General features: G+C 40.3%; 1 protein-coding gene across 3 annotated transcripts in view; it reads left to right on the top strand.

The window, feature by feature from the left end:
• Window positions 1–15,720: 15,720 nt before the first annotated feature.
• The window catches only part of PPP2R2C (protein phosphatase 2 regulatory subunit Bgamma), a 132,269-nt gene continuing 121,417 nt past the window's right edge, over window positions 15,721–26,572 (top strand). The window contains exon 1 of one of the 3 annotated variants that reach the window (XM_032186021.1): window positions 15,721–16,252. In XM_032186021.1, coding sequence (XP_032041912.1) covers window positions 16,183–16,252 — 70 coding nt within the window. In that variant the 5' untranslated portion in view covers window positions 15,721–16,182. The remainder of the gene's footprint in view (window positions 16,253–26,572) is intronic. The other 2 variants (XM_032186022.1, XM_032186025.1) reach the window with 2 other exon arrangements.

Genomic DNA, 26,572 nt, shown 5'->3' with positions numbered 1-26,572 from the left:
AGAGAAGGGAGGACAGTGTGCATCCTCTGGTAGCTCATGTAACACGCCCGGCTGTCCTCAAAGCCAGGGAGGGGCCAGCTGGTCCCAAAGCCCTGAATAAGCCCTGCCACCTATGCTGGCCAGAGCTTTCTTAGAGGATGCAGCTGATGCTTGCTTGTCTGCACAAGCTTTAGGACAGCCCAGTTGCAGAGAAGAGGTTGGGACAAATTTGCCATCTTCACAAGTTGTATGTGGTGGTGAAGTGACTCTGGGGGAATCTGATTGTTAAATGACATATAGAATTGTGTTTCTTTTGTTCCCCTTTCATCCTTTTGTTACTATGTCAAATACTGCCATCATATGTTTACTCGTTCTTTTCTTCTTGAACTTTGCCTGTAAGAAGGTGTTCTTAGAGTTATCAGACAAATTCCAGCTATTACAGTGAGTAACTGGGGGCTGGGCCATGCACCTTCTCCCACAGCTGCAAAGTTTTGGCTTTGGGGAATGGTGATGCTGGAAGGCAAGGCACATTTCTAAGAGCAGAAGAAATCACGGATCATCATCCCATGACTTGAAAATACCATTTTTTCTCCACTTCTGCTCTCTGTTTTATTTCAAGGACAAACACTGCTTCTCGGAACTCTTTTCTTATTTAGTATTATAAACTCTTCCCTTCATTTGGTTATGGTTACAACTGAATGTCATCACCATTTCATGAATTCAGATCACAGTATTAATGATGCCATTGTAAAGCCTTAAAGACCTCATAGACTTACAGTATTTTAAGCAGGAGCAATGGCTGGTATAGTCAGATCTCAGAAATAAGACTCTCAAGTGTAAATGTAAAATCTTAATGAGGTATCTGTGAAATGTAAGGTAGATACTAGTCCTGATTGCATTTTTCTCAGCAATTGCATAGAAGTCTGGCTATGCTGCAGAAAAGTTAAAGAACACTATTGAGGACTTTCATAGCATCAGATACAAAACCTCCCATTAACAGTTCTTTGCCTGTATTGCTTCTTTCTGATATATTTACAGTGGTAACAGCAGTTATTGCCAAGGGCTGGGTTGATTTTGTCTCTAATCAGGCACTGTACTATCAGTCTGTGCTTTTTGGTTGTACTCATTTCGTCATTCCCAGTGTTGGAAGTTGTGAATGGACAAACTCACAGCTTTGATTGCTTACAGCGGGTTTGGGTTTCTTGCTTCTTTCTCTTTCTAATTGCTGTCACCTCAAAGGTGAGTTGCCATTTTATAAAACTTTCCACACTCTGAAGCACAATTGATATTTTAATCGTGTTTAAACCTGCCTTCCCTGTTGATTCTGGATTATTTCCCTTTTGTAAAATTAGCATAACATGGTGAAATATGGAAATACTACATTACAACTTGTGTGCTTCACTCTGATTTGTATGCCGTCAGAACTGAATTTCAAAATGGTGAAATGAAAAGTTTTTTTTTTTTTTTTTTTTTTTTTTCTTCTCAGAATACAGAGTTGTTTTAGAGAACCTTGCTTCATGTAAAAGGTCCAAAAAAATTGGTAGGCTTTCAAAAATATGACACTTAGGAGGCTTGGCTAGAGGAAATGACTTGCAGTAAAGTGAGATGTTAGTTAATAAATCCCTGTTACAGAGAGTGTCTGGTGGTCAGAGTTGTGCTGCCAAAGGGAGGGTGAAGGAGTTGAGCTCAGAGAGCACCCAGTGCCTGCTGGTAGTAGGTCTGGGACTTTTATCAGGCCTTTAGCAAGTATTGGGCCTTTAGCAAGTGAGTGATTTTGGTATTGTGCTACAAGGAAAAGACAACATGGAGGAAATGTTGAAATCTCAACATTTAAAACTGTTTGAGCACAATGCAGGGACTGAGTGGGGTTCCTGTGCCCGAGGGGGTGCGGCTGGGCAAGGTGCTGGTGAGGCACCCTCAGATCCTTGAGCTGTGGGGCTACAACCATTGCTTCATCCTGTTCGGGGTATTTCGCCCCACAGGCTCTAAGGTGAAACCCCAGTTCAGCTAATGGAGATGAGTAAGATGGCAGTTCTGAAGTGTTGTTTCAGAAGTAGTAAGCAGGGATTGAACCTCTGTGTCTCAGCCTCTCCATCACCATACGCAGGTAGCTGGTGAATGGCATGCCTGTAGAAAGGGGTTCTCTTGGCTACAGTGTTCCTAAAGATCTTCAATTAAACTTTCAGATTAAATGGCTTTTTGTACTTACCAATATGTATAGATAGATACTTTACTGTGCTTCTTCTGAAATAATACTGTGTTAAATTACTGTTTTATTCATGTGTTTTCTGTTGAATGTAGAATGCTTATTTCCATTGGTCACATTGGCACGAATCGAAGATAAATCTTCCTGCTTTATTATAGATAAGTTGAATAATTAAGAAGCCACTCTTAATTACTGCCTAAAGGAGTCATAGAAGTTAAACTACTAAGTGTGTTACCAAGAAAATTTTTAAATTAAGCTTCTTTAAATAGAACTGTGCAATATACATACTACCAGAGCTGTGTGTCACATCTTATTCTAAAGGCTCTTCTATAATCTAATTTCTTCTATTTAAACTTTTTTACAAGTGCTTAACTGGTGTGAGAATGAGATTTATAGTTGGATCCTGAATAGGACTTAGGTATGCGTTTAAATACAAATATACGGCATCAAGTTTGTTGCCTGCATACTTGCTGAAATGGCTGAATTTACTGGATTGCTCCCATTGAGATCTGAGAAATTGCTAAACACTTAGCATTTTTGGTGGGCAGAAGCCTGGAACAGCATGGCCTGAGCTGCTAGATGGTGAGGCTGTACCAAAGCACCTCACAGTTTCTGAAACTAAGCAGCGAGTTTTCCTGGAAGCTCAGCCCAGGCTTAGAGCATTTCTTGCATGCATACCATTAGCCCAACAGAAAATGCAATGGTATTTTCTTTTTGTTTTGTTTTTAACACCAGTTTAATATGGTGTCGTGGTTTAACCTGGCTGGCAGCTAAACACCACGCAGCCGTTTGCTCACCCTCCCCCCTCCCTCTCTGGGACGGGGGAGAGAAATGGAAAGTGAAGCCCGTGAGTTGAGATAAAGACAGTTTAATAAGACAGGAAAATAATAATAACAAAATAATAATAACAACAATAATAATAATGTTACAATGGTGATAATACGAAAGTAATAATAGTATGTACAAACAAGTGATGCACAATGCAATTGCTCACCACCCGCTGACCGATGCCCAGCCTAACCCCGAGCAGTCCCGCCCCCTCCCCCCGGCTAGCCACCCCTATATATTGTTTAGCATGACGTCAGATGGTATGGAATACCCCTTTGGCTAGTTTGGGTCACCTGTCCTGGGTCTGTCCCCTCCCAGCTCTTACTGCACCCCCAGCCTGCCTGTTGGCAGGACAGAGCAAAAGGCTGAGATGTCCTTGGCTTGGTATAAGCACTGCTCTGCAACAATTAAAACATTGGGGTGTTATCAGCACTCTTCTCATCCTAAGCCAAAACACAGCATTCCACCAGCTACTAGGAAGAAAATTAATTCTGTTCTAACTGAAACCAGGACATATGGGTTAACTTCTGTGGAGTGGCTGTGTGACAGTGTTATTTGGCAAGAACGGAGATTGGTTATATGAGGAGGTAGATATGGTTTTTAACAGCTTGTACTGGTTGGCAGAATTTCTGGACAATCAGCAGCACAGCTAAGACTTGGTGGTCTGCAGCAGTGGGATAATCAGAGCAAGGAAGGGCAGCAGGCAGGCACAGAGGTAGGTCACAATGCGATCAGATCACTGGTCGCTGTGCCCTTGGGCATGGTGTCTCTGTCTTGCAGATGATCTTCCTTGACCCTCCACAGGGAGCTGTTCCTTAAAACATGGAGACATCATTCTCTTTCCTTTGATTTATAATTGTCATAACCATACCGTTATTGCATTACTTTGCCCATGTTCTGTTCTTTGAGCCATGTTCTGGCTCAGCAATTCTTTAGTTAAAATTAGTTCATTCTGTCACAGTCTGAGGATATTTTAAGGTCTAGCAGTTCTGCTTGCACAGTGACTGGGTTAGTCCCTATCTGGCTGTAAGTAACCTTAAAAACAGTTTTGTAGAGATCAGCAAAAATTGTATGATTAAGGAGCCACCACTCCTCTCCTTTTTTTTTGGAGTGGCTGGTGACATATGGGTATGGTTGGACCAGATGATCTTGAAGATCTTTTCCAACCTTAATGATTCTATGATTCTGTGAAACGGTAGGACTTGTGTCAGCTTAGCTGACCTCCCAAAGGCCTTTAGACTGGTGAAGGCTCTTGTTCTTTCCTTCTCTTATAAAGCACGGTAAAGCCCAAAATTTCCCTTGCACAAGGGGAGCATCTCAATCACTAAAACACAGATTTTTGTTCTTTTTAGTTGGGATTATTTCCAGTTCCACAAATACAACTTTTTGTTGTTGTTGACACTTGATTCAACTTCAGCAGGAGGTGAAGTTGCAGAATATACCTAGAATGTAATTCTCTCAAATGAAATGAAATGATATTGCATTTCCCATACAAGTTGTTACCGTGCTATTGTATGCTAAGGTGAGACTGTCTCCCAGTTTTTTAGGGAATATTTGGTGGCACCAAGATCTTACATCAACAAGCATGTGTCCTTTGTGACCTTATCTGAGACCTTGAAGCTCTGGAAAGGAACATCTTTGTGTTCAGTATTTTCAGCTGGCTGATCCCAGTGAGCCCCTTCCTCAGCTGGCAGTTTTCATGCTGGGTAGGTGAAGCACTTCGCTGGCATTTCCAGATCCTCCTTGGGGCCAGGCATCTCTTCAGTTTTCATTGCAACACTTAATTTGCAGGTGCTTAGTCCTTTTATTAGGTTGCAAAATCAATTAATAGCTTTCCAGCTATACCCACCCTTTCAAGTATTGTTCAAAATAAGCAATGGGTAGTTTCCTTTATTTAATTTGCACTCACTGTGTACAATACAAATAATTCCTTTGGACGGTTGTGCTTACATTCCTTCCAATTTACTCCTATAAGGAGCTGTCTGCAGCCATCCTTTAGCTTGTAATTATCCATTTCCAATGCCAAATCACCTCTGTGATTTGTTCTTTTTCTGAATTTGATTCCTGCTGTGGGTATAAGGATGGCCAGAAGTGAAACATGACATATAGGTGCATTTGTTGCTTACTGCATTGTAGTTTAGAGTTTCATTATGTGAAATGCCCTCAAAATTCCAGTTTAAGCATGCCTCACAAACTTCTAATTCCATTCAGTGCTAGCTTTATTTTTACATTTATGCCTACAAGTGTTTTTTTTTTTTTTTTAATTTTATTTTTTTATTAGTGCATGGAATGCTTATGTAATTTTTTTAAATATCTGATAGTTGTATTTTGTTTGTTTTTGTTGTGCATTTAATAGCTTAAATTTATTTTTAGCTGTTGTGAATATTATTTCAGAGACTGCAGCTCCTGCAGCAGGTGCTTCCAATGCTAATGTAGCTTAAATATTTGGATGATCTGGAAGAGAGTCTAATAACAAAATCATTGCTTATATTGATGCAATTTGTTGTTGTTTTTTAAATTTGAGAGATTGCATCTCTCTTCAGGCTGTACCAACAGTATTACAGTAAATTTTACCTGAAAACAAGTATATCAGAAAAAAATATAGTGCTGTATTGCTTTGTAGAAGAGCCTTCTTGTTCTACAGCAGCTCCTTCTCACAGGCCAAGCATGGCTGGGGTATGCAGGCACCCCAAAATGGCCAGATTCCTGTGCTCCTCAGTTGCAGAACAGAGAAACAGGTAACTACTCTTTGTGGTATGAAGAAATTCTGGAGGAAAAGCTCTTTGCGTTTTTGCTATATGAATTAATTAAAGCCATAGGTGAAAAGGAGGAGGCAGGGGGAATGTCGTGTCAGATGTCATGTCATTTCTCTCCAGCCCTGTGAAGAGCACAGTCTTTTGGGCTAAGCTCCCTTCAAAGTTGTCATCTTAGTGCGATTGTGTGTAGAATGCAAAGACAGTAATAAATGATCCTCAATGCTGATCTTGTTTAATAGACTTGTCATGTGCTGGAAGTGTTCCTGAATTATTATTTCCAGAAATATTTCCAGTTTTGAATTAGCAAAATGTTAAGAAGAGTGGCTGTGGTTTGCTTTTTAATGTGAAAGCCAACACAATATGTTGATTTGATTCTTAATTATTTGCTTAAGTCTCTAAAATAGTTTTGATATTTTTACAAACTCTCAGGCAACTTCTGGTATTTTATGACAGGTCATAATATTTAAAAGAATTTCCTCTGTTTCCTCTCCTGATCTTGTGTAAAAAGTTTGTCTCGTTATGTCTGTTTTAATGTCTCTTAATTTTTGCTGTTGAAATTGTTCAAGCTCCATCTGTCCAGGATTTCTGTATTTTACCAGCTGAATCATAGGATAGCTGAGGTTGGAAAGGACCTCTGAAGATCATCTGGTTTAACCCCCCTGCTGAGCGGGATCACCCAGAGCACGTTGCACAGGATGGCATCCAGGTGGGGTTTGAATATCTCCAGAGAAGGAGACCCCACAACCTCTCTGGGCAACCCATCCCAGTGCTCTGTCACCCTCACAGTGATGTCCCGTCATATTGAGACTGAACCTCCTGTGCTTCAGTTTGTGCTCGTTGCCTCTTGTCCTGTCGCTGGGCACAACTGAAAAGAGACCAGCTCCACCTTCTCAGCACCCTCTCCTCAGATGTTTATACACATTGATGAGGTCTCCCCTCAGTCTTCTCTTTTCCAGGCTAAACAGGCCCAGCTCTCTCTGCCTGTCCTCGTACAACAGGTGCTCCAGTCCCCTAATCATGTTCATAGCCCTCCTCTGAACTCTGAATCCTTTCAGAGTGCTGCTTTGGGAAGCTCTTTTAGAGACCGCTTTTCTTTCCCAATGTTTTGGGAATCCATTGCCAGTCAGGAAGCACGAACGTGACCAGCAGTGTGGGTTTGCATCCTGCTCTCACCACACCTCCTCCCTCTCCTCCCATTTTTTTCTCACACAAATATGCACACAGTGTCTTAGTTCTGTCAGTACTGGTTCTTCTGCTGTAAAATCCTTTTTCACGCCACTTTCTGTTCTGTGTTTTTCAGGACCATCTCTTCAGCCTCTGAGTGGCAATTTCATATATATTCACACCATGTGCATATTTACAGGTTCTCCGTTTGCCTCTTTTCACGCCCTAGTCCAGAGCCTGGCAGTTTTGAAGTTATTCTGTATGTAGATCTTAGAGTATGAAGTTGGTTTTGTAATTGCTGGCCTGGCTGGCTGTGGAGTGGAAGGTCTCCCCTTGGAGCCCTTCTGGCCGTGTGCTGTGTGAAGCACTGTGGAGGCATGTGCACTTCAGCTCCTGAGGCTCCACCACTGTGACAGCACCCGTCAGCAACCTCCAACGCTGTGCTGCGCTGCCTGTCATCTGTCCTTGTGATCATGAGCAGTTGCTGAAACTTCTTCCCTTCATGATTTCTAGCCCCTTCCAGCAGGACCTGTCTTTCTTAGGACTTACTCCTGCTTTGCAGGTTAATCAGTTTTAAGTGGTGTGGTCAGATTTCCTGCTTTCTGTGTGGATAAAAGCATGAAAAAAACAATGGTAGCTTGAATAAAATGCATATATCACAAATACGTAGGATTGCATGCAGAAGCATACATCTCAGCAATTTTTCTCCCCTTCACAACAGCAGAACATGGCAGTGAATTGCTGTTGTAGGGTAATTTGGAGAGAAGATGCTGTCACAGACATCACTTTAGAAAGGAAGTGTCCAATACACACCGGGCAGTGCAGCAGGGTGCATGCTGCCTCATGAGGCAGCAGGCAAGTGATGCTCTAAGTACATAAATTAATGAATGTTGGTATAAGGTATTTATAAAATCAAACTCAAATTTCAAAATGTATAATATGCTTCATATCAACCCCAATATATTGCTTCTCTTATGGAAGATATATTTATTTATATGTATGTATATATTTGTGTTTCCATTTGAGATGCAGTTGGGGGCACAGTAACCACTGTTGAAAATCTTGGTCTCTGATTCCCAGTTCTGTGCTCTTTCCCTTGGACCACTCTTCCCGTTCCTGCTGTGGTCACTTAATAGGCTTCATCTCCAAATTAGTAAGTTTTGGGAGAATGTCCAGCTTCTCTGTTTGGCATATTGCCAGTTCTTTCTACTTTCCCTTCCTCTGTAATTTTGCATCTTTGCTTTTCTTCTCTCCAGTGAAACCTAGACCCTGCTGGAGACTGTTATGGTATTCTGAAATCTGCCAAATGAAAACTTTGCCCCTAGAGTATGCACAGCTCACTCCAGTAGTGTTGACGGTAATTTCTCTGTGCCCTTGTTGACCTGTTCCTGGCACTCCTCTGCTGATAAACTGCAGGATTTGGCTTAGATGTGATTTTAAACCAGAGAAGACTGGTGCAGAGATATGGCTGTTGTCTCTAATACAGTATTTTGGTGCTGTCCATGGCTGCGAGCTCACCAGATTTGGGATTCTGGGCACATTTCCCCCTTGCCAGACATTACTGTGATTTTTGCTTGGTAGCTCCTGCTCTTCCACTGTTGGCTTGCAGCAACAGCAGCCTTAAGCCAGTAGACAAGAAACTGTTCAGTTTTCCATTTTCTTCCTTTCACTGAGGGAAACCCCTGCATGCAGTGCCCAGTGCAGGGTTGCCAGACTGGATTAATGTGACATTACGGAGCTTGGAGAGGGATGTGGTGTGTGTGGCTGTTGGGACAGGATGGGAGAACCTACCCCTGCCCCACTGACCTGAGACATAGGCCCTAGAGGGAAGCTGGTGTCACAGGGGACCGCATCCTGGGGGCACAGAGATGTCACAGTGAAGGGCACCCATCCTGGCTCAGCCTCAAGGGCACTCCTTGCAGGAACCACTACACACAAATAGCCTGGCTGCATTCTCTCGGCTGTGGAAAAGATCGTTAAATCAGGCAAGTGCTGGTTAGTTCTGCCATCACCACCGCCCCCTGCAAAAGAGAAGAGCAAAACTGCTGACTGCTGTGTGGAAAACCATCTGCGTGGGCTGGATTGGGATCACCCTGTGCTCTGCCTCTCTGCATGCCTTAAAATGGTGATCCTGACACCACCTTCACAGGAACAGGCAGCATGAAGGATGTTCAGGGAAGTCTGGCTCTGTTATTTAAATTGCTTGGTGGTAATTTTTAATTGCTTGCTTTCTAAAATTGCCAGCTGCTGGGAGGCATCAGTTTTATTCTGTGTCTAGAGTATATTGGCTAAAAATAAATGATTTCTTCTGGGGTGGTGTTATTTTCAGGTTTAACACGGCAAAAGGTAGCATGTTAAAGAAGCTGCCCCTTTGTGAATAATAGGGTAGTTTCCAGTTGTGACAGTAGCTGTTAGGTTTTCCAAAATTGTTGGGCTACTTCATCATTTTCAATATTAAATATTCAATTCAACATACAGTAACCAAAGAGCGTATACTGAAATGTAAATGAAAGGCTATAAATTTAAAGATTCTGAACAGTTACTACAGAGCTGCTAGCGTAAGACGATGATTTACTTTTTACTTGAGGGTTATGATTGATACAATTTTTCTTTTATTACTTTTTATATGTTAACTTTTGGCAGTAACTATTTGTTTTTGTTTAAGCTGTCAAAGAATTAAGATTGAAATCATATAATAGTTCTGTGTCTTATATTTGTCTTTGTTAGACAAGAAATATAAAGAGGGCTATTCAGAAATATATGGGCGTACAGATTTTTATTTTTAATGCAAACTCTTATCAGGATCATTTATGGTACACTCATCGCTCTACCAAAGCAATTAGATTAATTTCTTTGCTGATTGGGCATTGTGTAATGAGATGTACTCAAACGTCTTTGAAATGAGGGAAGGTGGAAAAATGTTTGTACCATTGCTACTTTAATCACCTTGGGGTAACTTCCATCTAAGGTGTACAGCTCGTGCAGAGGTCTGTGCTGTCAGGGCTAGAGGGTTTCTAAGGTCTAACTTGTTCAAAGTGAGCCTGGGTATTCCCACTGCTACTTGCAGGGTAGGTCTTGTCTCACGTAGGGAAGGGTATGATCCAGAGTGAATGTCCATTCTGGATGGAAGTACTAAAGGAGAATTAGACAGCAGAGAAAAACACCATTTTAAAGTTATTATTCTCAAACAGTGAGAAGTAAAACTACTCAAACCCAGACTGAGTGTATTTGCTATCCCACAAAATGCTTTTCCCTGGCTGAGAGCTCTGAGTCCCTCCTCTGCTGTGCTGAGCAAGGCTGGAGGAAGACCAGGGGAGGAGCTTTCTATCACAGGATAATTGCTTGTTTTCTCCTTCAGATGAGTGGGAGACAATGAGCTCCAGTATTTCTGAACAGGACTATGACTGTACTATATAATCTTATTTTCCTGGGCATTAAAAATAAATAAATAAAAAGCCAAGCTAATATGCCAATGGCCTAATTGGAGAGGTCAGTAGCTGAGCTTTTTATATCTCGGTACATAAACTAGATATGCATACAGGGAAGAGAGCATCTGGCTCATAAACATCCTCTGTTGGTGAACAAATTCAATTGCAATGAAATATAAACTTAAAGGGTTAGCTAAGTATTTTATTGTATTTTTCTGTAGCTGACTGATCGTGTATGTTATCCTGTTCCATTTCCAGACAAGAAAAGAAAGTTGGTACTGATTCATACAATTTGCAGATGTTAGGATATGGTTAGAAGCAAATTATGTCAAAAGACTCAGGTGACTACACAAACATTAATGTAAGAAGATAGCCTGCTTTTGTTACAATCTGTAACTTCTAAGGATTTTTAACCTCACAGTACTTTGAATCTCTTGTTCTTCAAAAACCATTAGTTTGAAGTTCAATGCCAATTCAAAATTCAGTTCCATTTGATTTAAAGTCATCGTGTTTTAGGAAATGAACTACAGAATGATCTGTATATGAAGTTTTGTTAGACAAAGAAAGTACTAAAGTATTCAACCACTTTTTCTTTTTTCTTTCAATTGCTGTTCAAGATTAATTGTTCTAGTTCAGACTGTGATGTGTTGAGAGGTAGTAAAATGGAAAAGAAGCACTGACTGCTCTGCTCTATTTCAGATATTGAGAGTTTAAATTATTAAAGGTTGTGCTCCGATACTAGGTTCTAACAAAGCTAAATGGAAGCTCTTTGTGTGAACGTGTATAAGAGAAGAACAAAAATGTTCTGCAGGACCAAAACAGGAAGCCCATACGTTCACCAGGTATTTATAGACAGGATCACGTAGGACCAGGTGTCTTCAAACACCTAATTCTTCCCACTCTCATGCTGCAGAGCTTCCTGATGCAACTACAATGAGCAAACGTGCTCAATGGTTGTCCAGGCAAGGTTTGTTCTCTTCTGCTTCAATTCCTTCATCATCCAGCTAAATTACATTGTTATCCAACCTTACTTCTCAATCCTATTTACGTTTTTGCTATTTTTGATTTCTTTCTTAAGGTACTGTCTGCCTCCTGCTTCAATTTGTGGATCCTGCCTTTTTTCTTTCTTCATCTTCACCTTTCTCCAGTCCTTCTCTCCAAAACTCTTGGCGAAGTGAGGTTGACAGGTTTCTTCCTCATTTATCTCCCAGTCCACAGGTTTTTCTCCTCTTGGCACAGACCCAGTTTTTGTTTGCTCTCCTTCTTTTAACTATTCTGTTTTTTTACTGACACCTTCAGTCTGTGTCGGTATCTGTCTTGTGCCTGCTCTTGTCTTTTACTTTCCTCCTTATCTCTCACTCTTTACTGACGCTTTCTCAGAACATCTTGCACTCTTTAGAACACTTCTTAATACACTTAGTCTTTTCCATCTTTGGGGAGGGAATAAAATAGAAAAAGCTCTTGACCTGCCAGCCTGTCTTCCTCATTTTACCCCTAAGCTCATTCTATTCTTGTTATGTAGTTATTTTTCAGCCTCTTGAAGCCAGATTTTGTTTATTGCTGCTCTCCACAAAGCCTCTAATGACCTTCTTTTAAAGAAAGCTCAAAACCAGGCCTCCATCCTCATTACTGACTCAGTGTTTACGTGTGTGTCTCTGACTGATCCGTACGTAGCTCTTCCATTTTGTAGTTTGCCTGTAAATTCTTTAGGATAAGGTGCTCCCTTATTTCTGTTCTGTTCATACAGTATTCAGCTCAATTAGTGGGCTGGTATATGAGGAGGACTGAACTACTATGAAATAACAAATGACAAATATATTTTTGATCAAAGGTTCTTTTCCCCTCATCCTCTCCTCGTATATTTTGACTGGATCAGATTATGTACATTGTTACTGGGATTGATTATAAGTAGTGTTTTTAAATGGCATGGCTAGTTATCCACAAATGTAGCCCCACAGATTTGCATTGCGCTGCAAATTTAGAGCAGAATTCTGCTAATCTTTCTCATGTGAACTGACCTACTTAAGTCGGTGGACAACTGATATTTGCCACACAGTAAGGATTTGGCTCATAATCTTAGGGAAAGCATTTGCATGCACACAGGGAATATTGTCTGTTGGTTTTGTTAAAGGCTTTCTCCTCATTCCATTCCTCTTTATGAGATTTTTAATGTGAAAGTGGGAGGAACAAGGTAAACTTGATGTGATGCTCAAGGAGGTGGTCTCTAAACGTCTCTAATTCAAACGGTGAGGAGAAAATTATCTCTGGGTGAGAGTTTTTACATTGACTTCACAAAAAGAAGTCCACTTGGCTCCTGGAAAAAATGAAAACACTGCTCTTAACAGTTAAGGGCAGGGGGGCAGGCTTAAAATGATAGATGATAAAAATCATAAACTTCAACAGATTGAGGACACATAAGGGACAGTGATTGCTGAGCCGATGTTGAGAGGCTCTCAGGAGCTGTAGAAATTGCAAAAGCTTTGGTCACAGAAATTTAGATGTATTTACAAAAATGATTTGCAGTTCTTTTTTTTTTTTCTTTTCTCCCAACAAACCACCGGTGTATTTTTTTTCAGACTTTGTACCTCATTCAAGTAATTTATTACTGATTTATTTTCAATAATATTTTTGTATATAAATTTATTCTTACGGAAAGAAGAGAACATTCATTTTCTCTGTGTTTGTAGATATAAATTATGCAATGTATTTTTAGTCAAACATGTTGGTTAACTTTTGGGATCAAATGCCCTGCAAGGTGACATTTCTTCCAGTTGCAGCTGTCAGAGCAATCAGAGGAAGCTGCTAAAAGAACATTTCAGTGCCATCTCCCATCTCCACAGAGGAATCAGCACTCTGATACTGTCTAACTTGGTGTCTGAGTGGGAGTCTTAAGCATCCATTATACAAAATGGAGAAAGAGAGATTTTCTGACTTCTGTGCCCTGAATCGTCCCCCTGAAGCTTCACCGAGCACATAGTGAGCTTAAGTTTCTAACAGAAGCATCTAGGTTATTTTTCTACAACCAGAGAGTTTGAATATCTTCTGCACGGATGCTGAAGGGAAGTGTCTTCTTGATTCTAACTGGCTTAACCATGGTGTTGTGTGTTTGGGTGTAAACTTGCTCCTTGTACTCTTTGCCACTGACTTCAGGGAGATGGGATTTCATGTGCACTGTGCATTGCTCATAAAACCTTTTGTCTTTTGCAAGAACAAATCCAAAACAACAAGGTAATGCGTGAGGGAGGGACAAAATAAGCCAGCTCTATCAGATAGATTAGGGTCATTTTATACAAAACAAATACCACTATTTTCAAGGCTTCCTCTTATTTCTGTCAAGTTCTAGGAATATTTTCCCATTTATTATATTTACAGGCTCTCACGGTTACTTTCTGAACTGTAGGTAGCATTTTCAGCCAGTATTTATGCTCTACTTGCCTCCGATAACCAGGTACAAAATTCAGAATATATCCAGAATAGTCCACCCAAAGCTGCTGGAAGGACTGGATCCCTGTTTTGGAACACTTCCCTGTACCTGAGGCTTCAGCTATGTACCAGGCCATGCATGTCCGTAAAGAAAATGTTCCTGATCATGAGGTAGCAGGCCCTGGCTTGTTTGGCATTGCTGCTCACATGCTTTCCCTCTGACCTGAAAAAGAGAATTGGTTTTGTGCATAGCCTTGAAAACTTGATGGTACTGGTGTGTAAGCAGAGAGGACATCCTGAGGTTGAAAGGATTTTGTGCATGGACAGGAGTGGACAGAGGCAGCAACTGACTGAAAAGGATAGTGCAGGTGCTGGGAGCTCCAGGTTCCAGCACAGCACTGGCTGGTACTGCCAGGGCAGATATAGGGGTTCTGGTGCTGGCACCTTGAGGTGCTGCGAATAAATAATTGTGGTCTACACAGGTGCAAGGACCAAATATCTTTTACTTTCCCACCTTTTCAGAGGTGAAGATTTAATAATCTTTACTTTCTAAGTTGAGGATGTTTCTGTTTTATTTTCCATCATCAGTGAGAAAGGAAAGAATGTCATTGTATTGCTATTTTTCTTTCCCCCCCCAACATTTCTTTATTCTGAAATTAGATGTTGATCCCTGGACAGTTATCACAGCTGGTACTTTACATAGTTCTCTACTTTTTCCAGTCTCATACCATTTTTGTAGTAATAGCAAGGCACTTGAGTTTACTTTCAAGAACCATATGTGCTAGCTTCCTTAAAAAGAAACAAGACCAATCCCCCAAATCTGCAGCATCCGTGCAAGATTACACAAAAAGGCTGTAGTAATGCTGACAACTGAGCTGTATGTTTTATGTTCAAGTCCAGGGCCTAAACTGCAGGACCATCCTTCTCTCCTCTGAATTGGCTTTGTGACTATGTACTCCCTTTTCTTGCTGTAATAGTGCTTTTGGTATGCAGCCATTTGTCTTCTATTCAAATTTCTATCCTTCAGTGGCACTTACACCTTTTCAGATGGCATGCCTTCTGCAGCCAACAGTTCCTACTTCCCTGAACAGGAACTGAAAGGCCAAGGAACCTGCTTGTCTTCACAGTTCAAATAATTTTGTTTTAATATATGCCATAGCAACTGCACTTAATTTAAACACAAGCACTGAAGAGCAAGCTTTATTTTATAATACAAGTGCGTAGTTTTCCTCTTCTACTTCTTTTCATATTCCTGAGTTTACAGATTTTAGCATGGCTTTTCCCAGAAGATTGGCTAATATAACAAATGAAAATAGGAGGTCTAGGAAAATGGCAAAACCAGCAGACATTCCCTTTGTCCAGCTTTCCTTTCCAGTACAGTGAAGCCACTGAGATTCTTTTCTGGCCTTTTTTTTTTCTTTTTTCTTTTTTCTTTTTTCTTTTTTCTTTTTTCTTTATCCATACCTTGTATTTTGTATTTTATCTACAAAACGGGCAAAAATTAAAAGGTAAAGAATTGTTATTTAACCTTACCCTTCCTAATGGTTGCCCAGTCTCTGAGCATTCCATTTTCACGGACAGGTATTTGGCAATTTCAGTAATATTTGCCCAGGTTGACAGTGACCGACTGTTGCTTTTGCTGCATACGACAGTATCGACTAGCACAGGATCGGGGCCTCCCGTCAGCGTGCAATACGTGTCGATGCAAACCCATTTAAGCAGCTCCAAGTTTTTTTCCCACTGCATCCCCTCCCTTAAATTCTTCGGTGCCCGTCTTAGCAGCAGAAGAGCTAAAATAATTACCTGCAGTCTCATTTTTCACTTTCCTACATGCAGATCCTGCGCGGTTGGGCAGCGAGAGGCGGACGGGGAGGGGCGAGCTCTGATGCAGCACAGGCATATGACAGCACCAGCAGCAGCAGCAGCAGGCACAGACCTTCTCCAGGCAGCTTTTGCTGCAGTATGCTGATTGCCACTTCATAGCATCCGGCAGGAGCCCCAGCAGCAGGCGCTTGGAGGAGACTCTGCGTGGGCACTTGTTTAAGGAGTACCTGACTAAACAATTGGGTTATTCTTTAACTGCGGGAGAAGTGCCTGTATTCCCTTCACGCAAGCTCCCTACTGGCTTTCTGCATTCTTAATTCATTGGAGCCGTTTCTCCCTCCGTCTTCCTCCCGTTACTTCTTTTTTTTTTTCCTTATTTTTTATTTATTTTTTTTGATCGTTATTCACCCCTCAAATCTGTGCTGCATCACTGGCTCTCATTATGCTGTGCTCAGTAGCCCAGTGTGTTCTCCGCCTCTGCTAGGCAGTGGCAGCATGGATGGTGCTCTTGTGACGACCTCTGCTGATGCTATCAGTCCACTGCGGATAGGCATGCTGAGTAATCCTGCTGTAAATGGGCGAGGACACGGGCACACGAAAAATTAACCACAGCTTTCTTCGAGACCACAACTATGTGACTGAAGGTAACAGAAATACTGTCATTATTCTCTTCTTGCATTGCATATTCTCTGCCAGGAATGCACTGTCATGTTCGGAGATGTAGGCTGCTCCTGTTTTTTTTTTTTTCTTTTTTTTTTTTTTAAAGCAGACTTTCAAGGCGTTTTTCTGTGTGATGTAACAACAGGATGTGTTTGAATCTGCTCAATCCCAAAGGCATTCTGTCATGCTATGGTGATATATGAAACTATATGGGCTAGGGAAGGTCTTGCATTGTGCTGAGTTTGTGCTAGTGAGGTGTGCAGCACCTGGCATTGAATGCACAGGAGCTGCAGTGTGAAAGACTGGAAGCAGCTGATTACTTAAAAAAGATGAAAGATTTGAGAGCACTGCAGTACAAGAAATAATCTGAAAAGTTAACTGTTCGTTGGTGTAATAAAGGTTATGCATCTCATTTTGGTAATTGTAGCCTGAGCATCACAGACATTGCTGAGTTGATTGTTCCCTTGAGAACTGTATAAATTCAGAAGGGATGTGTATGCATAATCTTTTGAAATGCTGCTGCCTTCTTTCCATCCTCTGTGCATGTGCAAGGGATGAGAGAAAAGAAAATGTACCTTCATTTTAAGTCATTCAATGGCTGCTGGTTTATTACATAAAAAAGGATTTTTCCAGTAGGTGACACACATTAAATGCTGAGAGATTTTACCTTGAGACAAGCGAAATGGTTGGGTCGGGTACAGATCCTGTTTTCCGTGCCAAAAAGTTGGTTTAAGAGCAGGCCATTTTGAGATGGATCGATTGCACAGGAGAAATGTATTTGTAGGTGCTTGACTTGGCAAATGGATTTGCGTGTGCTGAGTTTTAACACCACTTTCCAGCAGCAGAATCAGTACTTCAATGTAGGCTTATATAATATGAGCATACTTAACATTGGGGTCACCCAGCACTACTTGAGGCTCAGTCTCCAGATTGTGTCGTCATTTGATCAACGCTCAGTCACTCAATACTCCCATGCTGCAGCCCGAAATCTGATCAGCTGGTGCCCTTGGTTATTGGGGATTTGCATTTTTTTAGAATGTGGAGAAGAGCAGGATAATTTTGCCATTTGGAATACAAAAGCAGATTTTTCAGAAGGAAAATAGAGAAAGCTGTGTACCCCTGTCTGGTGTAATTGTTTGATAATCTTGCCTCCAGGACATCCTTTGCACTCTGGTTCTGTGAATTTTTTTTATTTGTTTTCAATTTTTGGTTGATGCTTTTTGTCTGAATGATGCTTTGTGTTTTGAGATCTTGTCATCTGTGAGAACATTTGAAGAAACTTTGTCTTCTCTTTATTAAATTTATAAATTTACACCTTTGCTTCTGCAAAATGCACTGTGTAATTACTGCAGTGTACCTGCTACGTGTTGAGGTTCAGATGTATATTTAATGTGCATGTGCGGCTATGTGAAAATTTGGACTTTCAAGTCTGTCAGTTTTGTAACTGAGAAAAAGAATCCCTTGTGGATTTTGCAAATCAGTCTTCTCCTTTGTATGCTGGGGGTGTTTTAAAGATGTAGATGGCAATTTTCAGTATTTTTGGGCACACTCCTGACTGAAGTGTGAGATTTTCTCACTTTCTGTCCTCACTTTTTGTTTGGGTCAGAAGGGCTGGATGTTCTTCCATGCTTGCACATAGAGTGGCTTGTCTGAAATGGGTCAAAATATACCTTGAATGTCAATGTCATCCTGTATTTTCCCAGGGATCAGGAGTTATTGCAAAATATGTTGATTTTGAGGTACACGATATATAGGAAACTGTCAATAGCAAAGGTTATTAAAGTAGTGTCAGTTCTTCAGCTCTGACTAGTGCCATGTTTCTTGGGAGTGCTCAGCTGGCCAGCTATAATAAAATTCTTCACGTCTGTTATACCTGAGGTTGTCACACCTTTTCAAACACCAGGAAAATCAGGAAGGAATGGATTTATTTGTGAAAATTTTCTGGGGGTGACTTCAGGTATTCAGCTCAGACGACTATCACAAATTTGAATTTCTCATTGATACATTTTTTTTAAAATGCTTAATGAATATGGAAGTTAAACTGGTGCTTAAAATGTGCTTTGTTGCTTTTTTTTTTTTTTTTAATTTAATTTAATGATTTGTCTCCATGAAACAGCCTTTAACACTTCTCACCTACAGAGGCCTGAAGTCCTTTCAAAGCCCTTACATTTTTCCTATCATTATGTTAGTACTGTGTATATAACAGCAATGTACACGTAGGAACACAGCAATGCCATATGGCAGGCAGTAATGCATTATTTTGCTATATCAGAAAATAATTTTATTTGGACCAAACCCAAGCCTGTCTTTTGTTTTTCTTTAGCTTTTGTAATCCACCATTGAAAACAAAGAAATACATTTCATCAAGTGTAGTAGAAAAGTTACTGATATGTTGTTGTCTGTGAATAATTACAATTTTCTCTTCTGCTTTCAGAGTTTAAGATCTTGGTGAGGGTTGTCTTCTGTCCCTGCTGCTCCATGCAGCAGACTAAATTTACTAGCAGAAGGAGGTGTTTCTGACCTTTACATGCACTTCTTTCCTGGCTGTTCCCTGAGGAGAGTAAAGCCAACAACAATCAAGAAGATGTGGGTTAACTAGAGTATTGCTTCATTTCTTCTCTTCTTTTTACTTCATTGATCTAAAAAAAATAAAAAGAAAAAAAGCCATAGGTGTAGGAATGCACAGGGTGTAGGACATCTGTGAGCCAAGTCTGATTTGTGATGTTCTTGATAGCAACCCTAGCGTGTTCCTGCCAGACTGCTTGCTGGAACAGAGGAGAATTTCACCTCTTTGGTATGCAAGGCAACTTGAATTGTTTTCTCAATCTCAAAAGTTTCTCAATGTGATCGATGGTGTGTGAATGTTGCACTATTTCTGGCAATAGGTATTACAGCCATTGACAGCAGTGAGTACCTGGACCTGTTTCTCCTGTTACGTGGGCATATCGACAACAAAATAAATGGACTTACACCAAGCAGGATCTGAATCATTTTGTCATTGGAAGTCTTAAAAGTATGCTACAGTTGTACAACAGAAAGAAGTTTGATTTCAGCAGCACTATGCAGAAGCTTTTTTCAATGATCACTTTCAAGAGTGTTTTTTTTGAGGAAACTGCTTTAATTGGAGTTATTTGTGTGGTGAACACAAAAAAGAACTGGTGAGACATAGAGAGGGAGGAGAGACCTGAGGCCTACAAAATGTGACCTGTGAGAAGAGATTAAACTTGATGTAAAGGTAGTGTAACACTGGGATATATCGCCTAGGGAGCTTGTGGGGTTTCTGTCACTGCCAGTCTTTGAAAGCAGGTTACGTGTGTGTGTGTAAGAAGTGACATCGAGCTAGCCGATCCTCCCCAGGGGCAAAAGATGGGCTCGATGGCCTCCAAGGTCTGTTGAGGCTCGTGATTCATTGCCGAGCTCTGCTTTAGCTGTGTTGCCTCTTGCACCCCAGCTACCCAGGAGGTGTGGTGTTAGTGAAATCCTTCCGAGCAACAGCGAAGAGCAGGGAGGTGCAGTGGAACATGGCAAAGGAGGTGGGCTGGATGGGAGACATGCAAGCTTTGCTTGCAGGCAGTCTGCTAGGGAAGGTGGCGAGAAAATAGTGGACACTGAGTTGGGGGATGGCGTAAAGGAGGGAAAGTGATTGAGTGCTTTTGGGGACAGAGAGCACCCTTCAGTCTGAGGGTTGACCTTGGCTTTACTTTTGCTTAAGATTAACATTAAAATTAACAAGATTACTGACATGCTTTGCTGTCTCGAGAGCTTGGGATCAGCCATATAGGATCTGATTTCAGTTGTGTGGTATGGTCATTGTACATTGTACCAGGTATAATGATTGGCAGATAAATAATGAACAAAACTCACCATCCTTACGAAACAGTGTTAATGAGTGTGGTTAATGTCCATGAACCCAAATTTATCTGGAGAAATGCTTCTCTGGTGGCAAAGGCACTCTGCAGGTAGTATGCAGATATGTCTAACATACCGATTCACCCCTGCCTTTTCATGGATCATCCCTTTTGGGAAGAAATAAAAAGTTGCTTGTCCTCTCTGTTTCTGGAGAGAGCCAGGCTCCTGCCTTGTTCTATGCCTCCAAGTTCTAGCAAAGCTGGTGAAGGTGCACAGGTGCAGTGGGGCAGAAGCTGACCTTCAGTATCTAGTCATTTATAAGGCCAAATGGTGCAGATTGGTTCCATATGGCTTAACTTCTATTATAAAGTTAATCGTGTTAATGGTGTATTAACCCTCTCAAATGTGATATTTGAAAAATAATGAGAATTACCAGTGCAGTGTAAAACATATTGAATCATAACCATGTAAAACGTTTATTATAGAGAGTTTTTTGGTAATGATTTTGAAGGAAAAATCCTCTGTGGATAATGAAAACAGATTTAGGGGTCTTTTTTTCCACTTAACTAGAGAAGTTAGTATCTCTGTTCTTCATTAATCAAAGTTAAGGGAAATTATCCATTCTTGTATGCTTAGAAGACATTTATTTATGAACATGCCTTTCATAAGCATCTCAAATGTAATTTGAATAAGAGCTGACTACCTGAGAATATTGGATGAATGTAGAGAACAGGTGGTGCTCTACTGGCTCAGGCTCACCATCGGTCTAGTTGGTTCGCTTATTTCTGAGAATGGCTGGGAACAGGCTTATGGAGAAAACTGCAAGGGGTAACTCCTTCTGCCTTAACCTCCAGCAATTCAAGATTTATGTTGTAAAATATTGATAGATGTGTGTGTATATAGTGTGTGTGTATATATATATATAATATTTATATATATATAAAATCAGTGTGTATATATATAATACGTATATTACATATATACCTATATATAATAGGTATATATGTAGGTATATTATATATATATAATCTTTTTGCAAAACTCATTTTGAAAGTTTAAGAACAACCCTATAAGTAATTGTTCATTCTTTTTCTAGTCAGTTGTGTTTTTTTATCTTTTTCCTCAAGTCAGTATGAACAGAGGTAAACTTATTAAAGCATAACCTTGCCCCTTGTTAAACAGACTGTAGTTATGTCTTTTTGTGCAGGATTTGGTTCTACTTTTATTCGAAACACAACTCAGGTGAATGTTTTGGGTAGCCTTGAAGATTTGGGTTAATAAAGTGTATTCAATCCAAATGATATACTGACTTTGTAATCTTTATTTGTACAGTTTACCTGGGAAAAGCAAAGGAGGCAGGGCAAGAGCACAGCTGGTGTATTGGCCTGTGCCAAAGCCCGAACCATTTGCTCACCTGCTTCAGCCTGCAGCTGCATGCGTGCTTCAGCGTGTAGGAAACCCAAGTCGGTGCTTTCCAAAGCCTGGGACATTAAGGCTGCATCCAGTATGAGCAAAATTGTTGAGGCAGCAGTTTTTTCAGGCAAGCCACCTTCAACCTGCATTTAGCTGCCTAATCTGCCAAATCTGCAGGGGTAGGATTAGGACAGTTTCGACTCTAGACTGGGAGTTTGGAGTTTCTTAGTCTGTTTCTTGGAGGAAGGGCGCTGCTAGAGCCTCCCAGGAGAGCACTTCACGCCTCTGTGCTGCAGGACATGCTTACAAGGCATGGAGTTAACTTGCTCTGGAGCTGCGTTTAATGTCAGGCCTCCAAATGACAATTATTCACTGGTGTCGCATGTACCTTGTAAAACGGTACCAGATGTGACTAAACGGGGTGGCAGATCCTTCCCCTTGCAAAGCCATAAATCTCTAATGTGCTGGTTTTGGTGGGTTACCCTCGGGGATTGATGGCCACTTTAGCTCTCTGCACACATACATAGCCAATAGATGGTCTCCCACTCAATAAATAAATAAAAACGATATGTCGTTGCTGTGTAAAGTTAGACGTCCTGGGGAAGTGAATGAGCTGTATTAACAAAAGAAAAGCATCTGGACTAGTGGTTACGTGCTGAGCCATCTCCACAGCAGCCACCACAGATGTGCAGAAGAGGCCGTGGGCACCAGCTTAGGGTGTTCGTCAGCTGCTCAGACTCAGGTGCCAACAGGTGCCTGATGGCACAAAAGGTGCTTGTTTGCAACAATTTAGGCTATATGCAGTTTATTCATAAGCACTTATGATATAAAAAGAAATATAGACTAGGAACATCTTTGAAATAGAAATGTTTATAGTGTATTTAACCATATAGCTACTATATAGAATATATTTAACTACACAGAAACCTTGGAAATTGAAGTTCAGAAGGTCAACAGTGCTCTGTATGTAAAAGATGAAATGCAGCATTACGTGTTGATTTATGCAAGACCTCTCTCCTCTATCTGTGCCAGATTTCTTTCTAATTGAATCTGACAATTCAAAAGCATTGAATAATGTAAAACTAAACAACACCGTGCAGGTAGAGTAAGTGTCATCATTCACTGCAGGAGCAGTTTATTTAGCATATGCATCGTTATGGAAAGAAAACTACCTTGCTATATATTTTGTTTTCTACGCAGACCACAGACATTTCAACATTGTACCATATATTTAAACAGTGAGTTTAGAGAATAATAGATGTGATTCTTACATCAGTTTAAAATGTGAAACACAGTACACTAACACTGAATATTTTATAATAGTAAAAGAACTGAGTATCTTTTATTACAGCCATAAAAAGGTAATCAATCATTACTGCTTACGTTGTGTTGATACTTGGATCTTTGAGACTTCTTTATTATTACAGTTTATTTCTTTATTATTTGTACAGATTATAAGGTGTATTCCTTACTGAGACTTTGTACAGAGGAGTATATGGTAAGAGAAGACAAGGTTGAGTGGCTAAAAAACTGACTGATCCCAGTGTAGTTGTTTTGGCTGGGATGGTAGAGTAGGTAATTATCTCAGAGAATTAGGGGAAGTTAGTACGGGGATTTTTGTTTTTAAACAAGAAAGGGATTTAAATGTACTTCTAGCCATACTGAGGCACTTTCATGATCAATCGTTTCTGTAGTTCCCAGGCTGAACAAGCCTTTAGCAATGAACGTGGCCTATGTTATTGATCCCTGGCAAAAGTTCCCCAATTTGTTACCAGTAGTAATACATGAAACCCTGGCAAAGCAGCCTTATATAAGGTAAGAGAGTTCATTTTCTCAGGATTTTTCCTGTTGATGAGCTATTGGACCTCTTAGTTTTGTTTCTTAAATGCAAATGAGAGCAGACTGTATTTGGCTTGTGCAAATGCAAGTAATAAAAATATACATCAGGAGACTCAATTTCTAATAAATCCTTCAGCACGTCACATAGTTCAGTAGCTTTTGTGAATTTTTAATATGATGGGATTTGCAATCTGTATCAGTAACTACAGCAGTGCTTTGCCTTTCACACTTACTTATTTGTAAAATAATGATGGAAACATCTATGTGTAATACAGTGGCATTTGTGTGTGTTTTAATTAAAAGCATAGTACAGAAGTAAGAAAAGGACTGAGAATTGTTTTATTATCCTGTAGTTCTAGTTCAGCTCAAGTCTGAATAGAACATAATTAATTGTCACCTTAATTCTTCCAGTGTGTAGTGGTTTTGTTGTTTATGTGGCCCAGGCATTGCAAGTAGTTGATGATTGTGCAAAATAAGACCATTTATACAAGGCTGAGGTTAATGCTGCAAGCCGTTGTATTGGTTGCAGTGAAGACAGCCACACTATCTTCTGTCTGTCAGGCCAGTTCCTAGTAAAAAATGAAGATAATCAGAGTTCGGTTTCTTTAAAGAAAAAAAGAAAGGAAGAAAGAAAAAAGCAAAAAATGTTCATCTCCTATTTTTTCTTAGTAGATCCATATTCTTTATCCATAATCTAAGTTGTTAAAGGTTTATTTCAAACAGAGTAAAAATAGTTCTCAAACAGTGAGCCAGTCTGCAAATTTTAATAATTTAATTCTAGACGTTTATCCTGTCAGTAAAACCTCATGTTCTATTAACCTTGGAAGGTTTCCATTTATAGTAGAAGTTGGCACAAGGTCTTCAATAAAGCCTTTCCAGTGTTCTCATACTTAAAGCTGTAAATCAGGCTATTTATGTCCTAGATTCATAAATAGTTTCTGATAACAATAAACATATTAATGTTTATTTCTCTGTTGTGATGCAACAAAAAGAAAAATTCAACTAATAAAAATAATTAGGAAAAAAAAATCAACAAAGAGGCCCAGCAGAGTGTCCAGAGCAGAGCAAAACAGGCTGCCAAAGTAGCACACAAGACTTGTCATGCTACGTGTTAACTTTGACACTGCTCCATTTGATATCTTCCATTTCTGATGAAATACAACTTCATTACTCTGCCAAATGGCCTTTCTTTTCAAATAAACAAACTTGGAATTTGGCCTGTAGTTTAGCATTAGGCATTTGTAATTTCTGATAGTTAACTGACAAATACATGATTGCTAGAGATAAGGATAGCGTGTAGTGCTTGACCTGCAGATCTTGATTACACACACTTCTTTTTTCTAGATTGTCGCATTGTTGCTTGGGAAAGACATGGTTAAATATGATTTATTTGGTTGTTTATTTATCCTATTTAACTGCTCTTCAGGAAAGTGTGATTGGGGTAGGACCCTCATAAGGTATAAATCTGCTCCACAGTTCTGGGTAGCCAATACCCAAGAATACCCGGCATTATGAAGCATGATTTTGTATATGTGGTGTGCACTCATATATATGTACACTCAGAAGTCCTGTGGATGACTGCTAGTACATACTGTCTGGTATGTCTCTATTCCTGCCAGCTGCTATGCTTGACATGGGAAACCAGAAGCATTAGTATGATTGCTTACAAGATTCAGCATTGGGAGATAGGACAGTAAAAGCTTATATGTAGGGCACTGCATGTCTTTCACGTCCCATGTGATTTACAGGCTATTTCAGTCTATGTACATCAGTGTTTGCTGAACTGGGAAGTGAGACTTGCTTTGTTTGGAATGAAGCTTTCTTTATACAGTGGGTATAAGAAGCAGTGTCCTTGCATTTCTGCTCTTCCCCTGTGGTAATGATGAGCTACAGATTCTCTGAAAAAGTGGATTACTTGAACACGGATTTTGCTTTTCAGGATTAGGTATGCACTTAATTGTTGTGCATGTTTGTGCTTCCCCTTGCATTTCAGAAAATGGGTCATGTGCAGTAGAGGCATTTGTGACACTATGTGCATGTTATAAAGTCCCTAGATTAAAATAGATACTAAGAAGTTGCACCTCTAAGCAGTAATAATATTGCTAATTGATGAATTGTATTACACTTTCTAAGATTGACTAGCTGCAAGGTTTTAACTACATGCAAGTGAAGGTTTATGCTTAAATTTTGAACTGTCTTGCAGAAATGAAAGCAGAATGTGATTTATCCAGAGTATAAACAATTGGTTATTTGTTGCGTTATATTCCCCAGATTTTTGGTTAGGTTGAAATAATGAACATGTTTCTTTTACCTTTTCACAATTTCAGATAAATTTCAACATGTTTTACATTTGGGGTTTGGTTTGAAATTGCTTGTGAATGCAGTTTTTGGAGGCAAATTTTTTGTTCTCCAGGGAAAGCTGTAGTACAGGCTGCTCACCTTTCCTACTCTGCCTTGGAAACTGCTGATACAGCCTCCCCTGTGGCCAGGGGAGTGTCAGGAGACAGGAGTGAAAGAGGCACTGGTTAGCCCACCAATCTGAATCCAGCATCTTCAGAAAAACACAGAATGGCTGAGATGATCTGGAGGTGATCCTGTCCAACTCCTGCTCAAGCAGGGCCACTGGCAGCAGGTTGCCCAGGACCATGACCAGGTGGCTTTTGAAGGTGTCAAGAGAGGGAGGTTCCATAACCTCTCCAGCTGTGCCAGCAAACTTGGCTAGTTTTTAAATTTCTCCCTTGCTAGAGAGAAGGAAACATCATGCCTGCCCTCTGGGAGCAAAGGTTGCTGTGAGCAGTGCTGACTTGTGCAGGGACGAGGTTGCTGTCTGGAATCATCCCATTGTTGCTCTGTGTCCGCTGTTAAATGTGCATCAGAAGCATTGGTGTTTCAGACAGTGCTTTAAAGACTGAAAAGGTGTAAAGTGGTGATGCTTACTCTAATAATTCATCAAAAACACCTTTTTATAAGGCTTTTGTAATATATGTGTACAGTAGAAGGAAAGGGGGAAATAGAAGCTACAAGTATATTGGAAAAACATTTGACAGTGTTCCTGGATGTACCCAGGTAGTGGTAGTAGTCATGTTAGATCTGATAGTGGGAAGCTGTAATGCTTCTGCTCTATTAATAAATACTAACAAAGATGATTGCCAACATGGAGCTTGTTTGCACAGGGATTCATTTCTGATTGTTAAATGTAAGTA

This window comes from Aythya fuligula, chromosome 4 (assembly GCF_009819795.1).
Source record: "Aythya fuligula isolate bAytFul2 chromosome 4, bAytFul2.pri, whole genome shotgun sequence".
Classification (NCBI taxonomy): domain Eukaryota; kingdom Metazoa; phylum Chordata; class Aves; order Anseriformes; family Anatidae; genus Aythya; species Aythya fuligula.
This window is presented reverse-complemented; position numbering and strand designations above follow the sequence as displayed.